Source organism: Erinaceus europaeus, chromosome 18 (genome assembly GCF_950295315.1).
Source record: "Erinaceus europaeus chromosome 18, mEriEur2.1, whole genome shotgun sequence".
NCBI lineage: Eukaryota > Metazoa > Chordata > Mammalia > Eulipotyphla > Erinaceidae > Erinaceus > Erinaceus europaeus.
In genome coordinates this window covers 33,294,891-33,315,792 of record NC_080179.1, presented here as the reverse complement: position 1 = coordinate 33,315,792, position 20,902 = coordinate 33,294,891, and the positions used below count along the sequence as shown (strand labels likewise).

The 20,902-nt window shown below is 37.3% G+C and overlaps 1 protein-coding gene across 26 annotated transcripts in view; it reads right to left on the bottom strand.

Annotated features, from left to right (window-relative positions):
- Nucleotides 1–20,902, bottom strand: part of BAZ2B (bromodomain adjacent to zinc finger domain 2B) — a 368,528-nt gene that overhangs the window by 63,028 nt on the left and 284,598 nt on the right. For 17 of the 26 annotated variants that reach the window (XM_060177832.1, XM_060177835.1, XM_060177833.1 and 14 more), the window contains 7 exons: nucleotides 19,929–20,021; nucleotides 19,329–19,390; nucleotides 17,178–17,243; nucleotides 14,905–14,970; nucleotides 12,674–12,718; nucleotides 12,398–12,430; nucleotides 11,106–11,171 (listed from right to left, as the gene is read on the bottom strand). In XM_060177832.1, coding sequence (XP_060033815.1) covers nucleotides 11,106–11,171; nucleotides 12,398–12,430; nucleotides 12,674–12,718; nucleotides 14,905–14,970; nucleotides 17,178–17,243; nucleotides 19,329–19,390; nucleotides 19,929–20,021 — 431 coding nt within the window. The remainder of the gene's footprint in view (nucleotides 1–11,105; nucleotides 11,172–12,397; nucleotides 12,431–12,673; nucleotides 12,719–14,904; nucleotides 14,971–17,177; nucleotides 17,244–19,328; nucleotides 19,391–19,928; nucleotides 20,022–20,902) is intronic. The other 9 variants (XM_060177829.1, XM_060177845.1, XM_060177844.1 and 6 more) reach the window with 2 other exon arrangements.

Genomic DNA, 20,902 nt, shown 5'->3' with positions numbered 1-20,902 from the left:
AAAGTTTAGAATGAAGGATTATACAAAGCCTATTTTTAATTTTGAAAATATACAGTTCTATGTTCATGGATGGGAAAAATATTGTCAAAATGGCCAGTCTACCTAACACAATTTGCAGACTCAATGAAATTACCGTAAAACTCCTGATAGCAGTCTTTAAGAAAATAGAATATACAACTGTGAAACTTGTAAGGAAAGTAACCTCCCCCCCAAAAAAAAAAAAAAAAAAAAAAAAACCACACAAATAGCAAAAGAAATTCTGAGAGAAAAGAAAAATGAAGGCATGACATTCCCTGAATTCAAACTATGATATAATAAAGCTCTGACAATCAAAATACTATTGTACTCTTCAAGTTCTGTGGAGTGTGAAATTTCATAAATGGGCATATAATAATGGTGTTGGGAAAACTGGACTATCATATGTAAAAAAATAAAACTGAGTAATCACTTAATACCACACATATAAAAACTAACTCAAAATAGATAAAAAGACTTCAATATTAGATCTGAAACACAGAAGAAAACTAAGTGAGACACCCCAGAACCTAGGCATCAGATATATTGAAATATTCAATCCACTAGCAAGGGACACTAAACTAAGAGTAAACATGTAAGACAATAATAAATTTAAAAGTTATTATATATGGAAAGAAAGATCCACAAAAATTGAAAGACAATCTGCAAACTTGGAGATGATATACACATATGATGTATCTGAAACATACCAAATCATATCAAGGAATCATACAACTAAAAATAAGTAGCCCTATAAAAAAAAGCAACTATCTGTATAGACATTTCTGCAAATAACATGTAAAGAAATACATACAGATGAGCTTATCAATATGTCCTGGAACCTCACCTCTGCAGAGCCCCACTCCTCTAAGGAAAGATAGAAACAAGCTGGTGGTATGGATCAACCTGCCAATGCTCATGTCCAGCAGAGAAGAAATTACAGAAGGCAGAGCTCCCACCTTCTACACCACAAAAAGAATTTTGGCCCATATTCGCAATGGGTAAGAAATGATAGGGGAAGGGGGACTGGCAGTAGTGCAGCAGGTTAAGCGCATGTGGCACAAAACGCAAGGACTGGAGTAAGGATCCTGGTTCGAGCCCCCGCCCCCCCCCCTCCCCAACTGCAGGGGAGTGGCTTCACAAGTGGTGAAGCAGGTCTACAGGCCTACAGGCCTACAGGAGCAGTGGATACATGGTGCAGGCACTGAGCACCAGCAATAACCCTGGAGGAAAAAAAAAAAAGAAATGATAGGGGAAGATAACCAGAGTGCTCTAAACTCCATCAGGACTCAGAGAGAGAAGAGAAAAAAGGGAGGGACATTTGGATGTAGCAGTTGGTATATGTATGACTTGTAAAGGAACAGAAGATGGGACCATGGAAATAATGGGCAAATATATACAAATAAACAGACAGTTGTAGAATAATAGTTAACCTATATGTAGCCTTAGGAGAACTACTGTAGCTTCCAATGGAGGGAGTGGGGATGCAGAATTCTGGTGGTGGGAACAGTGTGGAGTTGTATCCTTGTTATATTGTAATTTTATAAATAATTATAATTATACTAATACAACAAAAAAGAAAGCCAACAAACATATGAAAAAATGTTCAGTATCAATGACTAGTAAGGAAATATAAAGTACAGTTAAAATGAGCTACTACGAATTATTTTGGAGGAGCCAAGATGGCAAACTGAGAAGTAGCTTCTGGTCTGAGTTCCGACAACAACTGCTGGAAACGGTAGGATTTTTTGCCTTCAGCAGGACAGTGAATTCGGGGCCCTAGCTGTGACACCAAGGGGGCGAATATAGCCCAGTTTGGGTTAGAATATAGAGGAAAAAAGAAAGGAATTTTTTTTTTATTATTCCCAAAGCACACTCCTAACTCCCCCCCACCCCCCATAACCAGACCCTGGGTGCCAGAAAGCTGCTCCTAGCAGGCTTCCCTGCTGAGCTTATTTCTTTACCAAGATTCCTAGCTCAACAGGGGTTCCAAGTCTATTCCTTTCTGAAACCCATGGCCCTCTTTCTTTCTAAATGGTCAATTGGATCTACAAAAGGGAAAGACTGCTCTGAGGTGGTTTTGTTTTTGTTTTTTGTTTGTTTGTTTGTTTTACTTTCTTAACAATCAGCTACCTCTGCTCAGGCGGCTTGAGGCAATCTGGGACAGGGTTTTTTTTTTACCCTGCTCTATTTTATTATTAATATTATATAAAGGTATATCTCTTTCCTCCCCTCCTTTAGGTTGACCAGATTTAACTCTTAGTATATTTTCCATTGCTAGGGGACTGTGCGTCAAGAGGAACTTGTTTTACTACTCCTACCTGCTCTACCTACTCTCCCCTTCTCCCTCCTCCTAGCTAATTAAAAAATAAAATAAAAAATAATTAATTAAAAAACTTTCCTTTCACTGCTCTTTTATTACAGTTCTTTTTATTATCTTTTTTTTCTTCTTTTCTCTCCCTTGTTAGTCTTCCTTTTTTTTTCTTTTTCTTGTCTTCTTTCTTCCTTCCTCCTTCTTGAGCTTTCTGAACTCACTGATACTCATTTGTGAATTATTCTGGGGAAGAAATCTGACTCAGAGTGGACTCTCTATGTGTGTATCTCTGCTCTACTTCCCTTTCTCCTCTTGCTACCCCTAGAATATACAGTGGATAGCAGTTATTTGCATAACAATTATTTGATAACAATTAATTGATAACAATTATTTGCATAATTGTCTATTCTTGCTATCCCTTTTTTCCATTCTCTTTTTTCTTCACTTTGACTTGGTTGCTATTTTTTCACGGACTGGAGACATTGTTTGGCTAACTGGTAGTGATTAAACAGCTTCAATGCTTGCTTTAGTTGCTATTGTAATTTCTGAGGCTGGTGACTGCATTTGTCATAAATGTATTTAGTACAGTGTTGCTTGTACTCAAAACACAACAGCTGAGGAAAAACAGAGCATAAAAAAAAAGAAACACATAAATCAAAAAAATGGGTAGATCAAAAACAAATAAAACTGCTACTCCAATGAATGAAGACAAGAGCCCAGAGGAACTACAAATCAGCCAGAAGTAACCATAGATAAGAAAAGTATGCAAGCAATAATAAACTTATTAATCACAGAAATGAAAACAACACTGGAGGAAAGGAATGGCAGTATTAGGGAAACAACAGTTGAGACCCCCAAGGAAAATACTGATTATCTTGAGGCAATTAGAGAACTGAAAGCTGAAATAGCTGTAATGAAGAAAGAAGCTGAGGCAAGGGAAAGCAGACTAACAGAAGCAGAAAACAGAATTAGTCACACAGAGGATGAGTTAGAGAAAACTAAGAAAGAAGTGAAAGAGCTTAAAAAGAGATTGAGGGACACTGAAAACAACAACAGAGACATATGGGATGATCTCAAAAGAAGTAACATTTGCATAATTGGCGTGCTAGAGGAAGAAAGAGAAGATGGGGAAGCAAACATTCTAGAGGAAATAATAGAAGAAAACTTCTCAGACCTGAATAACAGAAAGGACATCAAGATTCAAGAGGCCCAGAGAGTACCAAACAGAATCAACCCAGACCTGAAGACACCAAGACACATCATAGTCATGAGAAGAAGTAAGGATAAAGAAAGGATCCTAAAGGCTACAAGAGAAAAACAAAAAGTCACATACAAGGGAAAACCCATAAGATTATCTGCAGACTTCTCCACTCAAACTCTAAAAGCCAGAAGAGAATGGCAAGGTATCTACCGAGCCCTGAATGAAAAAGGGTTTCAACCAAGGATAATATATCCTGCTAGACTTTCATTCAAACTAGATGGAGGGATCAAAACCTTCTTAGACAAACAACAGTTAAAGGAGGCAACCATCACCAAGCCGGCCCTGAAAGAGGTTCTAAAAAACCTCTTATAAACAAGAACATCACTATAATACTTGCCAGATATCAGAGAAAATAAAAATTCATTGAACAATGGCACTACATTAAATTAAATCCATAATATTATAATTATTATTAAATCCATAATATTAATAAATGTCAATGGCTTAAACTCACCCATCTAAAGGCACAGAGTGGGAGGATGGATCAGAAAACATAACCCAACCATATGCTGCTTGCAAGAATCCCATCTGACACAACAAGATAAACACAGACTTAAAGTGAAAGGATGGAAAACTATTATACAGGCTAATGGACCACCAAAAAAAAAAAAAAAAAGATGGAACAGCCATTCTCATCTCTGACACAATAGATTTTAAATAAAGTAATAAAAGATAGGCAAGGATGTTACATAATTATTAGAGGATCAATCAGCCAAGAAGACTTAACAATTATTAACATCTATGCTTCCAATGAGGGACCATCTAAATACATCAAACAGCTACTCAAAGAACTTCCAAAATACATCAATAGTAATACAATAATAGAGGGAGATTTTAACACTATATCAAATTGAAAAGCTTCTGCACAGCCCAAGAAACTATCACACAAACAAAGAGACCCCTAACAGAATGGGAGAAGATCTTTACATGCCATACATCAGACAAGAGACTAATCACCAAAATATACAAAGAGCTCAGCAAACTTAGCACCAAAAAAAGAAAAAAAATGACCCCATCCAAAAATGGGCAAAGGATATGAACAGAACATGCACTCCAGAGGAGATCCAAAAGGCTAACAAACATGAAAAACTGCTCCAGGTCCAGAAATGCAAATAAAGACAACATTGAGATACCACCTGACCCCTGTGAGAATGCCATACATCAAAAAGGACAGCAGCAACAAATGCTGGAGAGGCTGTGGGGACAGAGGAACCCTTTTGCACTGCTAGTGGGAATGTAAATTCATCCAGACTCTGTGGAAAGCAGTCTGGAGAACTCTCACAAGGCTAGACATGTACCTTCCATATGACCCAGTAATTCCTCTTCTGGGGATATACCCCAAGGACTCCATAACACCCAACCAAAAAGAGGTGTGTACTCCTATGTTCATAGCAGCACAATTCATAATAGCTAAAACCTGTAAGCAACCCAGGTGCCCAACAACAGATGAGTGGCTGAGAAAGCTGTGGTATATATACACAATGGAATACTATGCAGTTACTAAGAACAATGAACTCAACTTCTCTGACCCACCTTGATCAGAGCTAGAAGGAATTATGTTAAGTGAGCTAAGTCAGAAAGATAAAGATGAGTATGGGATGATCCCACTCATCAACAAAAGTTGAGAAAGATCAGAAAGGGATTAAATGCAGGATCTTACTAAAATGAAAGTAGGGCATCAAAGTAAAAACTCTGTGGTGAGCGGGAGGGTGGACATGCAGCTTCCTGGGCCGGCGGGGATGGTATGGGACACAATCTTTTGGTGATGAGAATGGTGTTTATGTACACACCTATTAAATTGTAGTAATATAAATCACTAATTAATATGAGAGGGGGAAAACTGATTGTATGTCTAACAAAGGGACTTTTCAAAGCTAACCCAATTACCAAAAAATGTGATGATAACGGTAACTATCCATTGTCTTCTCAAACCCTAAGACAGCAGGAACCTCACATTTCCACTATAGAGCCTAAACTTCCTCCAATCCTGGGACCCTAGGGTAGGGCCCACTTTCCCGTATGCTTCTCCCAATTCTTATCAAATGATATTGCATCCACTGATTGCAAGCTAATCAACGCAACGAGTGCCACCCCAGCATGCTTCACTTCAGACTACGTCCAGAGACTCCAGGTGTGGAACGACAACTCTTCAGCTTCATCACTCGGGTGAGACCTTTCCATTCTTAGTATTCTCTAATTCCATCCCAGGTGGTTCACTTCCTAACAAAGTCCCAAAACCTAGATATAGACCAGGTTCCAGGAGATAGAGCATATGTTCACAGGTATCCATAAACTAGGGCAAATATATACCCGAAAGCAGAAGTACACTAGAGTTTGCAGTGAGTACCCCCCAACACTTCATCTCCACTATTCCAACCTTTGGGTACATGATTCTTCAACAATTTGTTTGGCTTTGTTAACTCTCTTTTTAGCCACCAGATTCCAGATGCCATCAGGATACTGGCCAGGCTTCCCTGGACTGAAGACCCCACCAATGTGTCCTGGAGCTCAGCTTCCCCAGAGATTCACCCTACTAGGGAAAGAGAGAGGCAGACTGGGAGTATGGATCGACCAGTCAATGTCCATGTTCAGCGGGGAAGCAATTATAGAAGCCAGACCTTCCACCTTTTGCAACCCATAATGACCCTGGGTCCATGCTCCCAGAGTGATAGAGAATGGGAAAGCTATTGGAGAGGGGATGGGATATGGAGATTGGGTGGTGAGAATTGTGTGGAGTTGTACCCCCCCATACTATGATTTTGTTAATGTCTCCTTTCTTAAATAAACAAATTAAAAAATGAGATACTATTTTACACTGATAAAAATGAACTACATAAAAAATAATGGAAACAATATGCTGGCAAGGATGTGGACAAAAAGGAACACTTGTGGGAGTACAAACTGGTACAGGCCCTATGGAAAATGACTATGGAGATTCCTTAAGAATAAAGAATTGTGGGGAGTCGGGCTGTAGAGCAGCGGGTTAAGTGCAGGTGGCGCAAAGCACAAGGACCAGCATAAGGATCCCGGTTCAAACCCCGGCTCCCCACCTGCAGGGTAGTCGCTTCACAGGCGGTGAAGCAGGTCTGCAGGTGTCTATCTTTCTCTCCTCCTCTCTGTCTTCCCCTCCTCTCTCCATTTCTCTCTGTCCTATCCAACAACGACAACAACAATATTAACTACAACTAAAACAACAAGGGCAACAAAAAGGGAATAAATAAAATAAATATTTAAAAAAAAAAAAAGAATAAGGAATTGTGGGGGTCAGGCGGAAGCACAGCAGGTTGAGCACATGTGGTGCAAAGCACAGGGACCTGAGTGGGGATCCAGGTTCAAGCCCCCGGCTTTCCACCTGCAGGGGAGTCACTTCACAGGCAGTGAATCAGGTCTGCAGGTGTCTATCTTTCTCACCTCCTCTCTGTCTTCCCCTCCTCTCCATTTCTCTGTCCTAGCTAACAACGAATGACATCATCAACAACAATAATAACCACAACAAGGCTACAACAACAAGGGCAACAAAAGGGGGGGAAAAAGGCCTCCTGGAGCAGTAGATTCATGGTGCAGGCATTGAGCCCCAGCAATAACCCTGCAGGCAAAAAAAATTGTATATACCATACAATATTGCAAAACCACTCATGCATATATCCAGAAGATGTAAAAATACAAAATTAGAATGATAGATATACCTCTATGCTCATAGAAGCACTATTGAAAACAGCAAAAATATGGATCTTAAATGTCCATCCACAGTTGACTAGATAAAGAAATCGGGATATATATTTAAAGAAATACTACTCTGCCATCTAAAAAGATGGCATTGTCTTTTGGGACAAAATGGATATATACAGAGGCTATTATGCTGAAAGTAGTCATCAAGAAAATAAAAGACAATCACTAGGTAGTTTTACTCATAAGTGGGATATACATAACAAAAAAGAAACTAGCTTGCAAAAATATATAACTAAACAACTCCTTCGTTCTATGAAAATTATGATGGGTATTAAAGAAAATGGGAGGAGATTTGGGGACAATAGGTTGGAGGCTTTTTTTGTAAAGGCACTGGAACTTTGGTATTCAGTACGGTGAGTTGTGTACTTACCTAACAATTGTAAAAAATCTACTTGTAAAACACACACACACACACACACTACATATCTCCCAAAAAACAGGGAGGGAGAACCTTTTTTTTACTAAAGGTGATGTGGATATTGATAACATCACTTGTAGGCCATATAAAATTATTACCTTAAAAATTGGCATGCTAACCCATCATCCAGAGCCCTACTCAGGGAATCCTTGGATTCCCACATAAATATGATGGGCCTAGACCTCTAACAGAGGTCTTCACCATCACTGGTCATCTCCATTAGGAACAACATCAGAAACCTTCTGTGTGCCCTCACGAAAGACATGTCTCTGATATCTGATTACTGTAAAAAATGGCGACTAATCGCTAGCACTGCAAAAACGGTATCATCTGTTTTCCATCTACACCATGCCTCGGCCTCGCGTGAGCTTAATGTGCACCTTGGCGATACGAGAATCCGGCATGAAGCCCAGCCAGTCTATCTTGGCGTTACTCTCGATCGCACTCTGTCATTTCACGAACATCTCATAAAAACTGCAGCAAAGGTGGGCGCGAGGAATCACATCATTGCAAGACTGGCCAGCTCCTCATGGGGCGCGAGCGCTTCCACACTACGATCATCCTCTCTGGCATTATGCTATTCCACTGCAGAATACTGTGCCCCAGTATGGTTCCGCAGCCCCCATGTCCACTTGGTTGATTCCAAATTATATTCCTCCATGAGAATAATTTCTGGAACCATCCGTTCCACCCCGGTTCCATGGCTGCCAGTTCTTAGCAACATCGCCCCGCCAGATATTCGCCGGGACGCGGCATCATCTAAGTTCATTTCCCACGTCTACGCTCGACCGGACCTGCCAATATACGCGGATATCTTCGCCCACCCTGTCCAATGCTTGACGTCTCGTCACCCAATCTGGTCCCCTACGCCTACACTGAACTTCTCTGTTCCAGTCTCTTGGAAACAGAGTTAGCAGTCAGCTGAGGTAAAGAACAAACACCTCATCACAGACCCTGCAAGCGTCAACCGGGCTTTGACCTAGCACGTTATGATTGGGCCCTCCTCAATCGCTATCGAACAGGCCATGGCCAGTGCGCCGCTATGTTCCATCGCTGGGGAGCCAGAGACGACCCGAATTGCCCCTGCAGCTACAGACAGACTATGACCCACATAGTCAATGACTGCCACCTCTCTAGATTCAAAGGAGGTCTTGAAGCTTTACATCAGGCTCAACCTGATGCTGTTGACTGGCTACAGAAGAAGGGCAAACGCTAGAAAAAGAATGTAGAACAATAATAGTAGAAACTGCCCTACTCTCTGAAGGAAGGCTGGGTCAACATACTCTGTCACTAGAGGAAGACTGGTCCTGAAATGAGTGCAGCCTAGAATGTTCCTAGTTATGATCATGGAATGTGAGCTCAGACTGACAGGGATGCAGAGATTTCAAAGGCCCTAGTGCTAAATATGAATAGATATGGGTCCTAGTGCAGACCAATGGGCTTGACAGTTAATGGTATTTATATACTTTTCCTATATTTGTGAGCTACTCTCTGCCTTAATCCAGCTTTCTAGCCCTATTCCCAACTCTTACACCATCTTCCTAGGCAATACTTTTATCCCACCTACATGTTAGCTGTGGGACTCAAGAAAAATTAGTAAAGTCAAAAATTAGTAAAGGGCCCTTTGCAATATACTTAAAATAGACTTCTGAGCTTCTTCCAACATGAAGACACTAAATCTCATCTGCTATATTCTTACCTTTAGGTTCTTAATTACTGAACAGCTTGTTGTGCTTTATAGCTTAATGCTTTTCAGTTCCAAGTTGCAGATGCTACTACCGTGGCACCAACCTGACTTCCCTGGGCAGAGAACCTCAACATTGAGTCCTAGAACCCCTCCTCCCCAGAGCCCTACCCCACTAGGGCAAGACAGAAATGGGCTAGAGGTATGAATTGACCTGTCAATGTCCCTATCCAGTGGACAAGCAATTACAGAAGCCAGACACTCCCTAACCTTCCACATTTCTGCACCCCATAAAGAATTTTGGTCTATAACCCCAGAGGGATAAAGAATAGGGAAGATTCCAATGAGGGGATGGGATATAGAACTCTGGTGGTGGGAATTGTCTGGAATTGTATCCCTCTTATCCCACAATCTTGTCAATCTTTATTAAATCACTAAAAAAAATGTGAAAAAAAATCAACACATTCAGAAAGAAGAATGAATATGAGATGATCACATAGATAATGAAAAATAAGAACAGAAGGGAAAACACAAAGCAGAACTTGGACTGGAGTTGGTGTATTGCACCAAAGTAAAATACTCTGGGGTACGGAGGGGGAGGGGTCAGGTCATGGAACATGATGGTAGAAGAGAACCTTGAGGGTGTTAGATTGTTATGTGGAAAAGTGAGAAATATCACACATGTACGAACTACTGTATTTTACTGTTGACTATAAACCATTAACCCCCCCAAAAAAAAAATTGGCACATAATGTTGCTATGAAAAGACTTCCTAGATTTACTGAATTTGAAATCCATCCTGCATTTGCCTTCATAGGAATACACCAAAAGATTTTGTGGGTCACATGTGGACACTTCCTACCCCTGCATGAAGATCTGGGTTCAAAGCTGAACAGAGACTAGTGACCTTAGCACAAACCTTGCCAGTTCACTAACTCTCATTTACTAAATGATTATCTCACTTGATAATCCTCTAACACAAAAAGATAGGGTGATACCATTTTTTTTTCTTTTCTTTTCTTAAGAAAAATCAGTCTAGAGAAGTAAAATAAATTAGTTCAGAGACAGCTTAGAATCTGAGTCTCTAGACACCAATATCCTGGTTATAATGGTTAAGTAGAATTCACTTTTTGGTAACATATTTTAACCTTAAATTATTTCAGTTAAGTTCCAAAGTTCATTTTGCATTCCTGCTCATTTTTTACTTGTTTCAGTAATTTTCTTATTTGGAACTAGACCTGTTCAAGTCTATTTTAAGGTAAATTCAGGTCTAATTTTACACACCAAATGCTAAAGAATAATTCTGAGAGCAGAGGTTCAAGTTTAAACAAACTACCATTTGAAATCACACACACAGGACTTGTGCTATAATGCTATAATATTGTGAAACTATATTATGCTATAATATTGTGAAACTATGGTTAGTATTAAATAGCCTCATTGATCTAACAAATGCCACTCACTACTTTTAAAAAAAAAATGTTTCAGTTAAGAAATTAACACATACATGAAACCCTTTCTACTTTCTTTTATGTTCTAATGCCTAGAACTATCTCTAACTTTGGTTTACTTATGAAAGCCAGTAAACCCATACTGCGAAAAATTTTATTCTTAAGAGCCAATGACAAAGGAAAAAATTGTTAATTTGTGACAAAGTGATATTTTTCTAGAAACATACACTTACTTCTGCTTTTTTACGAGCTTCCATAGCTTTCATAAGCATCATATGTTGTCGCCTTCTCTCTCGCTCCTAATAGGCCAGATAAAATTAGGAAAATAACTCAACCATAGTTAATAGTTCAACTTTCAAATGGAAAAACAAAACAAAATAAAAAAATCAGTATAGCATGTTTAGCATTTATAGACAAGTCACAGTAAATACTAGAAATAAGACAAGAATGGCCAGTCTGTGCATGTTTTAGTTCAGGTTTAGAAAGCAAATACAAGAACAATCAAAAGCAAAAAAGGTAAAGCAATGAACATGGAGACAGTGTAAACAGAAGCATATGAGATTTACTTATGGTCAGTTGTGATGCTCCTTCAAAAGCTGGCAGAACAAAAAGCATAATGGTTGGCTGGAACAGGTCAGTTACCTTACATCTGCTATTAGAAAAACCATAAATATATACAATAGCCAATTAAACTAAAGATTGCATTGCTCTTAATTTTAAATCAGGCAAAATTGATTTTTAATTGCTTTCACTTACTGGTTTTAGAATTAATATTTTTATTTCAAGTACACTATCCAATACGTCAATAAATCCAATAAGTCATTATCAAATAGAAAAGATTTTTAAAAAGGTTTTATACTTTAAATTTTGCTAAGCTAGTTGTGGTTTGCATACCAACACCAATGAAATGGAATATTCCTATTTACTGATGTCTGCCACCTGATGCACTATTTAAAATCACAAATACTACACCATGGGCTAATAAGTAAAATCTTTTAAGTATAGTATGACAATAAGGTAAGCGCTAGCTTAGTTTGATATACTAAATTTTTTAATAATGTTTAACAATATCTGATCAATTATTTTTTAAAAATGTATTTGGTCTCCCCAAAGGGATATTTCTAAAATTTTTCTATAAGCCATAGTACATTTCATATTCTCTCATCAATCTAACTCAAAATTCCCATTGTATTCAATGGCAGTTTTGTATGTAGAATGATGGGAGAACATATTCATAATCGCATGCTTAACTTTCATTGTGACATCAGTATTGTACATTTTTAGGCAGCAGCCTCAGAAGGCTTGCATAATTCAATGGAAAATCTTGACATCATATTATACTTCTTTAGAGACAGACAAGCAGATGTATGCAATGCACTGTGCTGTAAAGCCATGCAGCAATATGTAATGTGACAGCAGCCAGTGCTACACTTTATGCATTGCTATGAAAACCGTATCACAACCAAATCACAATGCAGTGTTAGATGTACAAAAAAAAACCAAAAAAACAAAAAAACAAACATACCCATACCATATCTAGTCTATGCCTCTCCAACTCCTGGTAGAAAGAGTTGGCACAACATTATGAAACAGAAATCACAAAGAGTCATGAAACCAAATTTTAACCCCCCCCCCAAAAGACACCAATAAGAAGGCAGGCAATACATTGTAAGATGAGGGGAAAACTTAAGCAGGGGTTATATTGGAAACTTTACAGAGAGTATTTTTAAGATTTTTCCCCAAAATATATTTAAGAAAAATTATAAAATGTACATTTTGATAGTTATACATGTATACCGACCTGATGCTTCAGAAGAACAGCTTGTTGTCTTCTCATTTCTTTTTCCTTAAAAATAACAATCTTTTAATAAACGATTTTTTACGGATGATTTAGAATATGTATTACAGTATTAAAATTTTTTTCTGAAACTAGTTTCTATTAAGTTTGAAGCATAAGAAACTGAAATCCAATCAGTTTTTACTTATAAAATGGCAATTTCATATGGCATTACATTTGTAAAAAATTATGATAGTTACAAAGATTTTCCCTATCAATTTAGAAAGAAATGACCTACTAGCACACTTCAATGAAACATTTATTACAATAACTAGATAGAAGATCATAGCAGAACATAACAGAAAAACTGGCAGGAATAGATTTTTTGTTATCTTATGATGTTAAAATCCTCAATTCTATTTGATCAGAACTCTTTTATCAATTTCTAAATATACTCTATAATTAACTACATACAGGTAATTTCAATACACTACATAAATGAGGTAATTTCAATACATTAAATATAGGATAAGTATGGAGTGTTTTATGATAGGGCAGGGCAAAATAGCATAATGGATATGCAAAGAGACTCTCATGCCTGAGGCTCCAAAGTCCCAGGTTCAATCCCTTGCACCACCATAAGCCAGAACAGAGCAGTGCTCTGGTAAAATAAATAAATAAATAAACAAAGGGAAAAGATAAAAAAAATTATGGGGACTGGGTGGTGACGAAGTGGAGTAAGTACACATGGCGCGAAGCGCCAAGACTGGCATAAAGATCCCGGTTCAAGCTATTCCCCACCTGCAGGGAGGTCGCTTCACAAGTGGTGAAGCAGGTCTTCAGGTGTCTATCTCTCCCCTTCTCTGTCTTCCACTCCTCTCTCAATTTCTTTCTGTCCTACCCAACAACGACGGCAATAACAACAACAAGGGCAACAAAAATGGGAAAAAGTCTCCAGGAGCAGTGGATTCGTAGTGCAGTCACTGAGCCCCAGCAATAACCCTGGAGAATGATAACCTATAATTCAGGGAAACAAGGAGGTAAGACAGTACAAATAATACTGTGTCACATGCCTTAAATTTATTTTTAAAAATAAAAATCTGGAGGAAATTAATATTAGGGACAGCACAAGAAGGAGCAGAACACAGTTAAAAGTCTATGTAGAGGGAGTCGGCCTGTAGTGCAGCGGGCTAAGCGCAGGTGGCGCAAAGCACAAGGACCGGCATAAGGATCCCGGTTCGAACCCGGCTCCCCACCTGCAGGAGGGTCGCTTCACAGGCGGTGAAGCAGGTCTGCAGGTGTCTATCTTTCTCTCCTCCTCTCTGTCTTCCCCTCCCTCTCTCCATTTCTCTCTTTCCTATCCAACAACAACAATAATAACTACAACAATAAAACAACAATGACAACAAAAGGGAATAAATTTTAAAAAAAAAGTCTATGTAGAATAGTTAAGTTGATTGTTTTTCTAAGATACAGTGGTGGCTCTTTGTAGAACTACTAAGAACACTTGGCTACTCAATTCCAATAATCAATTATGAGCAGGAATGAAGGCATAATGACTATATAAAGACTTTAGTGTCTGAGGATCTAATGTCCCAGTTCAATTCCCAGTACTATCAAAAGCCAAAGCTGAGCAGCACTCTGCTAAAAATAAAGCAAAACAAAAAAGTTTACTCAGTAATAGAGGAATAGAGAGCTAAGTGTATGTTTGTGTATTTCTATGCATAAAGGGAGTGTCTAAAATCTCTTACATTTTAGGCTAGAAAAATCAAAACATCTCCAAACACAATAATTAACAATGGATAGTTTTATTATTGGTAACAGTTGATGAAATTACATTTTGCTTCTGTAGGCATTCAATTAAAAAAAGGTTAAAACAAATCCTAAATATTAACAAAGAAAAAGTTATAATCTTAAGTGGAGAATCAGATCCAAAACCAACATAAACAAGACAAAACAGTTTTATGGAGATCATGCTGGTCAAAAGTGAGTGTATACAGATATTACCCAATTGTCTGCATTTCTGATTTGAAGACTGTTATTTGAAGGCTTAAATATCACAAAAACAGTACAATGAAATATCAAAAATATACAATATACATACAACTAATGCAGACATTGCACACATGTATCTATGCTAAACATTTTTTTAAGATAGTCGTTTTGATGGAGCTATTTTCCATATAATTGATGCTGGTAAAACACATAGTTTTTATTTTTCAAAAATAAAAACTCTGATTCTCATCTAAACTAACCTTTATTCGTTTCTCGGCCTCCAATAATTTGGCATTTGCCGCTTCTTCTTTCTTTTTCTTTTTAGCCTGTGCATGCAAAACAGGTCTCAAAGTCATGCAACAACACCACTACAACTTAAAAATAATCTCAGACTTGAAATGGAGCTACATGTCTCACAAGGTACAAAACAATATGCAACATAGACGATAACAGATTTTACCTCTGTTAATTTGTATTAATACAGCAATTTCATTTCTAATTTATAAACTAGCATCAACATATACAAATGAATTACAGTTTTTCATGCTTTCAAACTGTTAAAAATCTGAAAAAGTTGAAAGTATGCTATTTTGCTTTAAATTTTAATCAAAGAAAAAATGATTCATAAAACTTATTACCATATTATCCTTAGTAAAGCAAAAGATGATCACTATACAATATTTAGAAAGCTGGATAAATTTTAAATGATAGAAATCTATGTAAAGGATAAATCATTAATACATTTAGAAATACACATGTGTACTATAGTTGGAATTTCTTTACTATGTGAAGAAAATCAAACTAAAGAAATTCATACTCAGCTGATTTAAATGGAATGTTATGATACTAGTATCATCGTTCCCTAGTTGTATAATGCAGTTATATTCAAATTGTTCTTTTTCTTTTCTTTCTTTTCCTTCCTTCCTTTCATCTTTCCTTCCTTCCTCCTTTCTTCTTTTCTTTCCACCTAGATTACTACTGGGGCTCTGTGCCTACACAACAAACCCACTGTCCCCAATGACCATATTTTCCATTCTTTTCCTTAGATCAGATAAAGAAAATTTGATAGGGGTAGGGAAGATAGCTAGGGAGAGAGAGAGACACTTGCAGCACTACTTCACCACTCGTGAGTCTTCCACCTTGCAGGTAGGGACCAAAGACTTGGACCTGGATCCTTGCTCATGGTAAAATGTGTGCTCAATTGGGTGTGCCACCCCCCCCCCCAAATTCACTGGCTCTTTAAAAAGGGAAAGGAAATTTAAAAATCTTTCATTCAGCTCATTTTAAACATTTCAATAGTACTATCAAATTTGAGATTTATAATGCTGAAGTGATTAACTAGTACTTTACTGCCTAAAAACTAATGCCAATTTAGTTCAAGGAAGGAATATTTTTAATTTGGGAGGGTTAAATGAGTTTGAAATTGTTAATGAAATAAAGTTATACATCTATAAGAAGTAGTTTTATATAGCCATGATTTACTGAATTGAGAGTTCATAGTACTTTTATTTATTTTGAAATTCTGGGACTTTGCACAAGCACAATTACACCACTTCTGGGCCAACTATTGTTATCCTTTAAAAAAAAATTGTGAAAGCCCCACCTGCAGGGGAGGTGCTTCACAAGCAATGAAGCAGGTCTGCAGGCGTCTTTCTCCCTATCTATCTCCTTTCTCTCTGTCCTATCCAATAAAATGAAAAAAAGTGAAAAAAAAATTGTGAAAGTGGGGGGTGAAAGATGCTATATTCACTCTACTGAGCATGGTTTCCTTGAGTGCTGTGGTGTCCCCTGGGCTCTTATCTCCAGTCTGCTGAATTGTAAGGTATGAATTCTATACCAAGCTCTCTCTCTCTCTCTCTCTCACCTCTAATAATTATAAACATTGAATGTTTACTTTTATTATTTTGGATGGAAATAATTTTGAGACATATACTTACTTAGATACTTAGGAATTCCTATACTTAGGAATCACAATTTGATTCTTTTCTATTTTGAATATCAGCTGTTACATTGCACAGTTCTATGTAGTAATGCCTGTTATTTATTAAGGTGATGAATCATTATTCAACTAAATTTTTATACATCATTGAAGGAAATCTGAACTTCTATATAGGTGAGATGTAGTTTTCCTGTATTTTCCCATGCTGTTTTCAGCTATTATTTTATTTGTTGTCTATATCTTTCTTCTAGGCCCATACTATGAACTTGTTGGCAAGAGTGGTTTTGTAGAAACCAGAAAACTGAATGTAAACTAATTTAACTATTTCTAAAATTTATTTACTATCATTATGCTTTGTTTCTAAACTAAAAGTAAAGAGGGCTAAATATTCTAATATCTTTGCATGTGATGAATACAAGTGTTAGCAAATAAACTTCCTAACAACCATATTGAAGTCTCAGGTTCAAGTCCTGGCACTGCCATATACCAAAGCTGAGTGGACCTATAGTCTCTTTAATTCCTCAAATTTCCTCACAAAAATAACCATTAATAATATGAGTATCAAAACAATTATATCAAATTAAAGAGTTCTACCTCTAGAATTTGTTGGGCTCGAAGTTCTTTTTCCATTCTGATTTGCTGTATTCTCTTAATTTTTTCCTGTAGGAAAAATTGTATTAATTGAAGACAGTAAATTAAAGTGTAATAATATAAGATTTAAATATTGGATTAACAAATATTGTCTATATGTAATTTATGTTTAGTTTAATCATATACCTACTAACATCTTATTTGTTATTTAAACTAAATTTATTTATATAGGAGAGAAAATTGAGAGGGGAGAGTAAGCTAGAGAGGGAAGAGAAAGGGACACACAAGCAGCAGCCTGCTTCATTGTTCCTGAAGCTCCCTCCCTCCTGCAGGTGAGGACGAAGGGCTTGAACCATATGATTCACCACCCAGCCCCTACATGCTAACATATTAAATTAATATTTTATGAAATTTCTCAAAATCATAGAAACCATATAACTTGATTAACTTTTTTTTTTTTTTTTTTTTTTTTGCCTCCAGGATTATCGCTGGGGCTCGGTGCCTGCATTACGAATCCACTGCTCCTTGCGGTTGTTTTTTCCATTTTGTTGTTGTTGGTATTGTTGTTGCTGTTAAGATAGGACAGAGAGAAATCAAGAGAGGAGCTAAGACAGAGAGGGGGAAGAGAAAGATGGACACCTGCAGACCTGTTTGTGAAGCAACCCCCCTGCAGGTGCGAGTCGGGGGCTCCAACCGGGATCCTTATGCCAGTCCTTGCACTTTAGCCATGTGCGCTTAACCTAAAGGTGCTCCACGGCCTGGCCACCAACTGTTTTTTTTTTTTTTTTCAGATAAGCATAGAGATGGAAACTGAAGGAAACCAAAGCACTGAAAATTCCTTCAATGTGGTGAAGCTGGAGTTGAACCTAGGTGATGTATATGGCAAAGCAGCTCACTATCCAAATAAACCACTTCTCCATTCTTATTTATTTATTTATTTATTTATTTCCTTTTGTTACCCTTGTTGTTTTATTGTAGTTATCATTGTTGTGGTCATTGTTGGATAGGACAGAAAGAAATGGGGAGGGGAGAGGAAGACAGAGAGGGGCAGAGAAAGATTAAGACAACTGCAGACCTGCTTCACCTCTTGTGTTGTACTCCTCTTATCCTATCGTTTAGTCTATGTTTCCTTTTTATAAATAAAAAATTTTTAAAAAGAGTAAAGTTAGTTACGTATGTATCTCTTTAGAAATGTCTTCAGTTATAACTAATATTTAATTTGAAATAAATATGGCAGGATAGAAAAGACAGTATATCAGGAGTTACAAAGTGAAGTTATATGAAAGTTGCTAGGAGAATCGATCTTTAAGAATCTTATCAGAATAATTTTTTGTAACTATCATAGGGGATGGATGTTAACTAAACTTAAGACTTCCAGTGATTAAATTTGTAATACATATCAATATTAAATCCTTTATGCTGTATACCTGAAACTAATATGTCAGTTATACCCCAATAAATATGTTTTGAAAGCAATATATGTTGTCAAGCAATAGTAAAAGATTCTTATAATTATTTCCATATTAAAATTTCTACTTTCAACTGGTAACATAATACTTCTAACTGCCACAATAATGACATTGCTTTTTACTACTCCTACAAACTAAATTCAGAAAAACTCTTTACCATTAGTTAACACTTCCTATGACTGATCTATATAATGACTGATGTTCATATTGTCTAAACTTAATTTGTTATATTTATTGTACTATTTGTTTATCCTAGTGTTCCCAGAAAACAACAGTTAATGTTACAGTAGACTCCAGTAACTCCCAATTTCCAGATGATATTGTACCTTTTTAAAAAGTATCTTCATATGTTTAAACTATTTTTAATTTTTGTACAGTGATATTATTGATTCCTTGCATGGGTCTACTATAGGAAAATGAAACTTCTGGAATTACTGTTTTAACATTAGAAGATAAATCACACCTATGATCCTGTTGCTAGTAAACCTATCTTGGTTTTAAATACTAAATATAGCTTGCCAAGAAATACTCCAAAATATGGTCTTTAGTTTATAATGTGATTATTAATAACATTTATGTCTGTTCATGACAAAACCAAACACAGAGAACCATGAAATGTCTGTGTTATATATATTTACTTTTGGTACTGCCTATGCTTTAGATAAATTTCAATGTATAAACATACCTGTTGTTTCATAATCTTTATCTGTTCTTTTTGCTTTCTCTTTTCCTCAGCAGCCATTATTGCTATGATGAAAAAACAAAGTACAGATATCAGAAAAGGAACAAAGAGTCTTAGGAATTCTTTAGTAGTCACTTTTTACAGATTTTTTTTTCTTTTTTGTTGGTCTGCTTCTAATTCTGCTTCTAAGACCCCTTCTGTTGCATTGCTTAATGCTGTGGTCTATTTACATAATCACTGCTTTACCTGAGACCCGCCCTGCCTACAAGGGCATTGGTTTAATCTCCATGGTTAGATGCAAGCTTGATACTTCGATACTTTTGATACTTTGATACTTTCCTTCTCCCCACCCCCCATCTTACGTACTTCCTCTTCCTGACATTTCTGCCTCAAGAGATATAAAGGACAGGATTTTCTAATGAAGGGAGATTAGATAGATTGCACTGCATTCTTGCTCATCAATAAAAATTGAACTGCGTCCTGCTCGGCCATGAGTCCCTGGTCGTCTGTCTCCCACACGTGAAGCTAGCCTAGCATCTGGCGCCTGAACAGGGACCGGCACTTTTTAACTCTGTTTGCTGGAGGATAGTTTAAATTACTCACCTTGTTGTTTTTTAGCTTCTTTTGCAACCCGAGCCTGCTCCTGTTTTTGAAGTTTTCTTAAAAGTTTTATTTGTGCTGCTTGCCTGGCTATTTCTGAAAGACATAACATTGTAATCAATATTGTCAACAAATGTATAGAATTACTATGCTAAAACAAGTAACTGTGAAACTAGTATAATCATAAAAGTGTATTTTTATATTATTTATTCCCTTTTATTGCCCTTTTTATTGCTATAGTTATTATTGTTATTAATGAGAAATGGAGAGAGGAGGGGGAGAGAAAGACACCTGCAGACCTGCTTCACCACTTGTGAAGTGACTCCCATGAAGGTGGGATGTGGGAGGGGGAGGCCTCCAACCGGGACCCTTCCTGCGGTCCTTGTGCTTTGCACCCCCTGAGCTTAACCCGTGGTGCTACTGCCAGACTCCCTGTGTAAATTTTTTTTATTTTTGAGGGTAAAAGTTTTTTTTTTTTAATTTTTATTTATAAAAAGGAAACATTAACAGAAACCATAGGATAAGAGGGGTACAACGGGAGTCGGGCTATAGCGCAGCGGGTTTAAGCGCAGGTGGCACAAAGCACAAGGAACCGGCATAAGGATCCCAGTTCAAACCCCGGCTCCCCACCTGCAGGGGAGTTGCTTCACAGGCGGTGAAGCAGGTCTGCAGGTGTCTATCTTTCTCTCCTCCTCTCTGTATTCCCCTCCTCTCTCTATTTCTCTCTGCCCTATCCAACAACGACAACAACAATAATAACTACAACAATAAAAGAACAAAGGCAACAAAAGGGAATAAATAAATAAAATAAATATTAAAAAAAAAAGAGGGGTACAACTCCACACAATTCCCACCACCAGAACTCCATATTCCATCTCCTCCCCTGGTGGCTTTCCTTTCTTTATCCCTCTGAGAGTATGGACCAAGGAACATTATGGGGTGCAGAAGGTGGAAGGTCTGGCTTCTGTAATTGCTTC